This window comes from Lactuca serriola, chromosome 3 (genome assembly GCF_051521515.1).
Source record: "Lactuca serriola cultivar US96UC23 chromosome 3, Lser_US96UC23_V15, whole genome shotgun sequence".
Classification (NCBI taxonomy): Eukaryota; Viridiplantae; Streptophyta; class Magnoliopsida; order Asterales; family Asteraceae; genus Lactuca; species Lactuca serriola.
In genome coordinates this window covers 170,462,784-170,471,936 of record NC_136410.1, presented here as the reverse complement: position 1 = coordinate 170,471,936, position 9,153 = coordinate 170,462,784, and the positions used below count along the sequence as shown (strand labels likewise).

The 9,153-nt window shown below is 30.5% G+C and overlaps 1 protein-coding gene across 1 annotated transcript; it reads right to left on the bottom strand.

Annotated features, from left to right (window-relative positions):
* Positions 1-7,466: 7,466 nt before the first annotated feature.
* Positions 7,467-7,922, bottom strand: LOC145095868 (uncharacterized). The gene has a single exon (XM_079033684.1). The coding sequence runs from the start codon at positions 7,920-7,922 to the stop codon at positions 7,467-7,469; it is 456 nt and encodes a 151-aa protein (XP_078889810.1).
* Between the last annotated feature and the right edge of the window lie 1,231 nt (positions 7,923-9,153).

The window sequence follows — 9,153 nt, the reverse complement described above, 5'->3', positions numbered from 1 at the left end:
GTACTTATAATTTGGCATATTAACTTCATAAAGTTTAAAGCACTTTTAATTATGCAATTAGTGTTTCATGTTTTTGATATTTTGTATTGGTTTTTTCTACATCAGAAAGGTGCTATTTTTTTTAATATAGTATCAGTGACGATATTTTATATTAGGGAGTTGATCCATACGCAACAATTTTTTTCCATACACAACAATTGGTGCTTTAAAATGTTGTATTGTACAATTATATAATGCATAAATTATTGTGTATAGTAAAAAATTGTTGTGTAGGGATCACTTTCCTTTATATTAGTGGCAACACTTGGTATTAGTAGCAGCACATAGTACTAGTGACGATAACTTGAGCAATAGCATCAGCGACGACGTATTTATAGCGATTGTCGTCGGTAAAAATATTAGCAGCAACATATCAGAATTTTATCGACCAAAAGTATCGTCCATAAAAACCTTTTTTTGTAGTGCAAGCCTTGGAACAAGTGATGGTTTGTTATCATTAGATCAAACGGTGTGGGTGTGAACTAGAACACAGCCCAGAAACAGAACACCCAACGTGTGGTTTAGGTGAGGGGTTTCTTCGTGCGGAATAGCGTTTTGCACTCTATCTCCTTTTTTGATTGACCTATAGCTAGAAAATGTTATATATTTTTTTTCTTTGTTTAGTTCTTATAATATATAATTAAATTATATACGTACTAAAAATTATAAAAAAATATATCAAAATTTATGGTTTTTAATTCTTTATAAAAAGAATAATATTGGTATAGAATATATTTTTTTTGAAAAAATAAAAAGAAATTTTTCAGAGTTTTGAAGATTGATGTTCCCAAATGAAATACTAAAAAATAAAAGCAAAGACAAGTATACCCTTCACTTTTATATAAATCATTTTTATTTTTAAATCTACATATCTCTCTAAATACATCACGACCCTTTACGATGGTCAAATAAAAGTATAACTGAAGTTCTTTAACTTTTTGTACTTAAAAGCTTAAACAATCTATAAATAAAACGACAAAACGTAATTATTATTTGATAATATTATTTTACAAAAATAATATGGTCTATTAGAATTTTTAACAATAATATATTTGAATCTCATTTTATTATTATTATGAGGAGAAGCTAAAATCATGGGATATCCTCGAAGACTCACGTGACATTGTTTCCATGAAACATGCGTAATTAATTTATTTTCCCTTGTCTTGAATTAGGCGAGTAATTTCCTGGCACGTGTTATGTCGCTTCAGAGAGGGAACACACATGTGACTGCGCATTCTGATGTTTATGATCCTAACTCCTTTTGACCCGTATCAACTCAATTTTACAATTAACTTTGGGTAATGTTATATACCACACTCGTATAAATATATAAATATTCAAATCATATAAGTTGTAAACGAAATGAACGTTCAACGAACTGTTTATTAACTATTTAGCAGAGAGTTCGTTTATGTATTAAATGAACGAACATGAACATAAATTCTCGTAATTAAACGAACGAACATGAACAAGGATCTCGTTTATTCAATTATGTTTATAAACGTTCGTTTATGTTGGTCATTTAAATTCGTTTATGTTCGTTCATATAAATTCTTTTTATGTTCATATATATATATATATATATATATATATATATATATATATATATATATATATATATATATATATATATATATATATATATATATATATACTTTTGATTACATTACTATATTATATGTTCATATATGTTTAATTATGTTTATTTATCTTTGTTCATTTATGTTCGTTATGTTTGTTTAGCATGTTCACGAACATAAACGAACGAACATGCATGGGGGCTTAGAAGGGGGGCAAAGTGGGCAGCTGCACAGGCCCAATTTTTTTCATTATATATTTTTATGTTAAAATACAAAATTATAATAAAGATAAGGGCCCTTTTTTTCTTGTTCGTCCTGGGCCCTTAAGAATATTTTATTTTTCAGGACCGGCCCTGCGAACATGAACATGAAATCTCGTTCATTTATCCGTTTGTGTATGGCTAACTTAAATGAACGAATAGGTATTGACGAAATCTTCAACTCTCGTTTAGATTGTTTTTCCTGACAATGACTGATTCCATTTTCGGTTTCTGATTCGTATACTACTACATTGAAATATTAGAAAAATCATAACTTCCTTTCACGAAATCAGATTTAGGTGTTCTTTATATGTAGAAAATCTTTGTCACATATATTATAACTTCGGTTAAGATTATTTTTCTTAATAAATCTTCTATCAAAATATCATTTTATCGTTTATTTGACTATCTCGTAAATATGGGTGTTACACACAAATAGGTGTGTGTCTATATATTTTTTATAAAATCGTGTTTGTATACATTTTTTTATAAAAATGTGTTTTAATATTTTTTATAAAATAGATGTCTGTATACATTTTATAATGTGCTTGAATACAAATGCGTTTATTATAAAATCAGTGTTTATATATATATATATATATATATATATATATATATATATATATATATATATATATATATATATACATATATATATATATATATATATATATATATATATATATGGGGGGGTGGGGGTGTGTGTATGTGTGTGTTTACTTTGAAATAAATGTTTGTATATATTTTTTTCTAAATATGTTTTTGTATATAAATATATTTATAATAAAATATGTGTTTTTATACATTTTTTTATAAAATCGGATTTGTATATATTTATATACTTAATAAATACCTATTTTATAAATAGGTATTTCGTATACAATTTTTTTTTTAAGTTTTTATATAAAAAATATAGTATTTTTATGTGAAAATATGTTTCATTTGTATACATATGATTTTATAAAGAAAAACATATTCGAAACAAAATTTTGATAAAAAAATTGTAAAAAAAAAAAAAAAAAAAAAAAAAAAAAACTAAAGTTGCGATAAATTCATAACAAAATTGTGAAATCTAGGCAAAAATGGTAAATTTTTGACCAAATTTGTAATAAAATTTAAAATATAAGTCAAAAGTGTAATTTTTGGATTAAATTTGTAATAAAATTTTAAATTTGGGCCAAAAGTGTAATTTTCGAAAGTTGGATGAGCTGTTGACCAGGTAAAAATGTCAAATTGAATATAATAACCGGACTTTTTGCACTTTTTTTTTTCATTTACTGCTACAACTTTGTGAGTTTTTTAAGAAGCCATTGTTGGTTTAAATTCACAAAATTGTTGGTTATAATGGTGTTTGTACAAAAATTAAAAAAAATAATAATTTAAAACTACACCTACTTGGTAAATATTTTTAAAACTATAAAAATTTGATAAATTTTGAGAAAATTACAAAATTAGCAAATTTCCTTAATTACTTTGCAAAAATAGCAAAAAATCCAACATTACAAAAATAACTCAAAGAATCACAAATAGATTAAGTCCATCTGCGATTTTACCTGTTGAATTGCGAATGTATAAGTTGCTAAAGCAAAGGCACACATAATGAGTTGTATGTTCGCATAATGAGTCCATCTATGACCACTTGCGATTTACCCTTTTTTAGGGTATAAAAACGTAATTTTTTTTTTGCTTTCATTTTCCAAAGTTTTTCTTGAAAGAACTCTCTCTGGAGGCGAAAATCGGCACTTGGACAATCCCGATAATATGGTAAGATCTTTACTCATTTGTGTTTTAATCATCATTTATGAAGTTTAAGCTTCGTTTATTTACGATTTATCCGGAAAAAGTTTGAAAAAAAACAAAAATCGAAGGTGTTGCCCCTTCGATTTTCTTAGATGTATGTGTTATATTTAATATTTAGAGGATTTCATAAGTAGCCTTGAGGTTTTGATAGAACTTCATACTTGGATCTATGATTATACAAGTGCATGATGCGTAAATCGTGCATTGTGAGGTTGTACATTTGGTATTTTTGTATTAATATGTTATATAAATGTGTTAATACAACAAGATGATTTTTTTATATATAAAAATGATTTTTTGATGCTTCTTGATGTTGTACATTTGCATTTGTGAAGTTGTATATTTGGTTTTCAAAGAGTATATAAAAAGTATTATGCAATTTAGACAAATATCATTTATATGTTATAAAATAGCATTTTTGATGCTATTATTATGTTATAAATATTCATCTTTTTGATGTTGCTATAAATATGCATATATTTGTATTATAGAAATATGGTTTATATACATTCGGTTTATTTATCAAGAAACATATTATACGAAGCAATTGTGATGTCGTTACAAATAAACATTTGGTTTATTTGTAATTCTAATTGCCGATGTTGTGTAAATCTAATAGTTTCTATTTAGATTGTTGCATTTTTGTTATAATAATTTGTTTTTATGACAGTTTGTTAATATTTAGTATAGTCACAACTAATAACTTACTTTCCTTTAATGTTTTATACCCTTCTAACATCTTGTTGTATTTCAACATGATTCTAAAAATCTTAATGTTAAAGTTGTGGTAAATCTAAAAGGATCGGGATGTAATATATGGGAAGCATTTAAAGTATTGAAGGGTGTCCGACGAGAAAAATTTAGAAGAATTATTTTTGGTTTTTTGTTGGACGTCCCTCACTTACAAGGGGACGGCTTGCTATTTCATAAAATTGTTCTTTATCTGATACGACTATTTTGTGTAGATGGTCTAGTGATGTTGAACTATGATTTGTAGACACTTATGTGCTTTGGAGGGACATTAAAAACATGTCATTTATTGTTGTCATGAAGCCTACTATAAATTTACTTTCAGTGAAAAAATTATCTCATCTACTATATATTAGTTCTTCATATATTACTTTTATAAATTTACTCTCTTTATTTCGCTCACAATGACTTCAAAACCCTGTACCTCTGAGGAGTACTTGATTTTAAGTCCTGCATATATCCATGTGTATGAGACGAGCAAGTTGAATGATCCAGTGTTTTGGACTCGTTTAACCTATATCTTCAATGTTGAAACTCAAACAACTGTAGAAAACCATTGTGACAACCTGGATATCACAACAAAATGGTATGAAATGAAAACAGAAATTCTATTATTCAACGATCTTTATACCAAAAATGATGACACTCGTTTAAATGTTACTTAGGAGGTCATTTTGAAAGCTGCTAAAGAGAAATACAAATCAATAAGTGCGGGTTGGAATTCTAGTATAAAGTTCATTGGAATATTTTGAAATATGTCCAGTTTATTTAATGTCTGTTTCTTTCTATTAGGTTTTTATTTGGTTATTTATATGTACTTCGTCTGTATTAGGTTTTTAATATGTATTTCGTCTGTTTTAGGTTATTTATGAAAAAAAAATTGGGCTATTTTCTAATTTATTTCATGAAAAATTAATAATAAAACCTTACAAATAACAATTCCATGAAGCATTACACATAAAACAATACAAATATGAAATTTGCATAATAAAAGAGCCCTCTACATGAAATATCGATTATTTTTAACGACATTCCAAACGTCCTCATACTTGAAGTCACGCCTTCATGCTCCAAAATGTAAAAATCTTTAACAATATCCAAAAGCTATTCGGCGTCAGCATAATAAGTTTTGGTATTTTTAACATAATTATACTATCGATTGGACCATATGCCTTCTCCTTTTACATCCATCCATTTACTGACAATATCTGATTGTAGCTAGTGTTATCCTTCTCCCATCTCATGGTTGAACAAAGATGTTATGCGGGTCCATTCATCACCTATTAGACAATGCGGGGGAGTTAGTGGCGTTACACCCTCCTGACCACTAATCCAACATCATGTTACAACCTACATCATGCTTGTCATCCATGGTCATGGAGAATTGGAAGCAACTACTACATTCGAAGAAGTTGCTACATTGGATGACATATTTGAATATGGGTGTTCATTTCCTAGAGATTATACATCTATTTATATTTAAAAAAGGAGTTAAAAAGGACTTGACCAGTCTTGTGGAATCTCTATGTACTACAATGACTTATCATGTCAAACAATAATCTATGTATAGTCATTTCCAACTTTGACTTTGAAATGACTGTCTTTTGGACTATGATTTGCATGTTACTACAGTGACTTGTCATGTCAAATAGTCATCTATAAATTCCAACTGTGACTACGAAATGGTTGCCTTTGGACTATGATTTTGCAGATTACTAGGATGTATAAATACGACATCTATGATCTTTTTCTTATTAAAAATACTATATATTCTCAACTTTATTATGAGTTCATCCTCAAAGTTTGAAATTTTCTCATGCGACGAAGTAGAATGTTACTATTGTGATCCAATCGACCCCTTTGTATCACCCTCTTTGAAAGGCCGATATATGTCGGATGAAACTTTTCAAGATTTGAAAAGGACTAAAGAAAAACAAAGAGGCGTCTCAGGTGCTCAGTGAACATCATGAAGTTAGCATCAGAATGTAAAGAAGATCATGAATGGATAGAGATTAATAAAAAGAAAATAAAAGAGCATGAAGAATGGATCAAAAAGACGACGAAGACTATCAAAATGACTGAAAATGGCTTGTTGACAAGGACGCAAAGGTGATACATCTTAGGGTGCAAAAGGATCGTTTCGAAGATAAAATGAGAAATAGGGATGAATATATAACAATCAAGAAAGAGAACTACCCATTGCAGTCCCCTGAGGTTAATGATTAGTTAAAAAATATTGTAAAATTATCATGTCTTGGGTTTGCTATATGTATTTTTTTTAGTATAATATGTTTATTTATTGTTAATTTCCAAGTATTTTTAAAAATCATGTACAAAAATTCATGAGTTCATCCTCAAAGTTCGAAATTTGCTCATGCGACGAAGTAGAATGTTACTATTGTGATCCAGTCGACCCCTTTGTTTCACCCTCTTTGAAAGGCACATATATGTCGAATGAAACTTTTCAAGATTTTAAAAGGACTAAATAACAACAAAAACATGATAAAGAATCGTCTCGGGTTCTCAGTGAACGTCGTGAAGTTATTGCATCAGAATGCAAACAAGCTCGGGAATGGATAGAGATTAATAAAAAGAAAATCAAAGAGCATGAAGAATTGATCAAAAAGACTAAGAAGATTATCAAAATGACTGAAAATGGTTTGTTGACAAGGATGCAGAGATGATACATCTTAGGGTGCAAAAGGATCGTTTCGAAGATAAAATGAGAATTAGGGATGAATATATAACAATCAAGATAGAGAAGTACTCATTGCAGTTCCCTGAGGTTAATTATTAGTTAAAAATTTGTTGTAAGATTATCATGTATTGGGTTTGCTATATGTATTTTTTTGAGTTTGATATGTTTGTTTACCGTTAATTTCCAAGTATTTTTAAAAATCATGTACAAAACTTCATTTACTCTTATGATTTTAAAACCAAATTACAATATAAAAGCATAAGAACAACATCTTAGAAAATTAATAAAATCATTACAATATAAAATAAATTAACAACTCTTCAATTTAAGATAGTTTTAATTCATAATTAGCGTTATAGCTCTATGAATAACTCGCAGAAGCCCAATATTAATTGTCGTCTCCTTAGTAGGAATTTTCATGCGACTTGCTCCACTACCAGATGCCCTTCGAGCACAATTGTTTCTCGTGTGTCTTGCTTGACCACATGTAGAACACTCTTTTCTTATTGGACCCACGTCTTGGGGTGGATTGCGTTCTATGTTTGTTGGCCTACCTGGCTGACGTTTATCCATTATAAGTGGCCTAACAGTCATCAAACCATCGGGGATCTCCCATTCAGATGGCTTTGGAAAAGGGTTCACTGATTCCTCATATGTTTTCCTCAATGTTTCAGTATGGTAAACTTTTAATACATACAGCGAGCAATCTTGGTATTTGTTGACTGTTATCACTCTTATGACATGACCACAAGGTATGCAATCAAGTTGCCAATACCCACATGTACAGGTCATTTGTTGGAAATCAACAATGACGTTTTGTCTCCCCTTTTTGACCTTTCATTTTTTACTTGAGATCATGCGAACATCCTAATTAGTACAAGTATCTTTATTTCGTTTTACAATCTCATTGGTCCAAGGGGTGAGTGTTGTTGCTTTCGCTAAAAAAAAGAGAAAATTACACAGTTAATCAAAATATGTTCTTCAAATAAAACTTCATTTGCTTGATTCAATTCAAATAAGCTCCTGCATCGAATCATTAAATGACATTAAGTTCTTGTAATCATTACCAATAATGTCCAACACTCCTTGTAAGCTCGGGCATATGAACATCTAATATTTGATTACACTAATTAGCTCTACTTGAAACCAATTAGGTGCTTGTTACCAACATCAAATCATAAAACATATATGAATTTTACAATTTGACTAACTAGAATAATAAAAACCCTAATTCCATTAACTGGAACTCGTCGAGTTGTTCTTCAGACTCGGCGAGTTGAGTCGGGGTGGCCCCGCGATTCTTCCACGAGGAACTCGTCGAGTCAAGAGGGATACTCGACGAGTAGAAAGGGAATATTAGAGAATTGGTGAGGACGTCTAGACTCGCCGAGTCGCCATAGCACTCGCCGAGTCCGGTCAAGTTGACCGTTGACCGTTGACCAGAGTTGACCTATGTCGGACTTCTTAGGGATAGTCAAACTTAGAAGATAAAAGTGTTAATAAGAGATATATGATGTTATAGGGAGATTGTAGCTCGGCGGATCGAGCACGAGTGATTTCGGGATTTGCTAGCTTTCGATATTCACGAGGTGAGTCTTCTCACTATACTGTACCCGGAAGGGTTTGACTGTATGACCGTAAGGTCAGATGTGATATATGTGCTATATGTGGTAAGTTATTTGTTATATGTGCTATATATGTTATGGGCCGGAAGGCAATTATATTATGGGCCGAAAGGCATTATGTTATGGGCCGGAAGGCGATTATGTTATGGGCCGGAAGGCGTTGTGTTATGGACCGGAAGGTCGGCGTGGGTAGGACCGGAAAGTTTACCCAGCAGGGACGAAAGTCCCCTGAGACACATGGACCGGAAGGTCAGGGCCTGGAAAGGCGTATGTGCGTAAGTTGTATATTGGGGAACTCACTAAGCATTTATGCTTACAGTTGTTATGTATGTGTTTCAGGTACTAGCGAGGACCGTGGGAAGGCGCCGACGTGATGTGTACACACTGATTGATGTTTT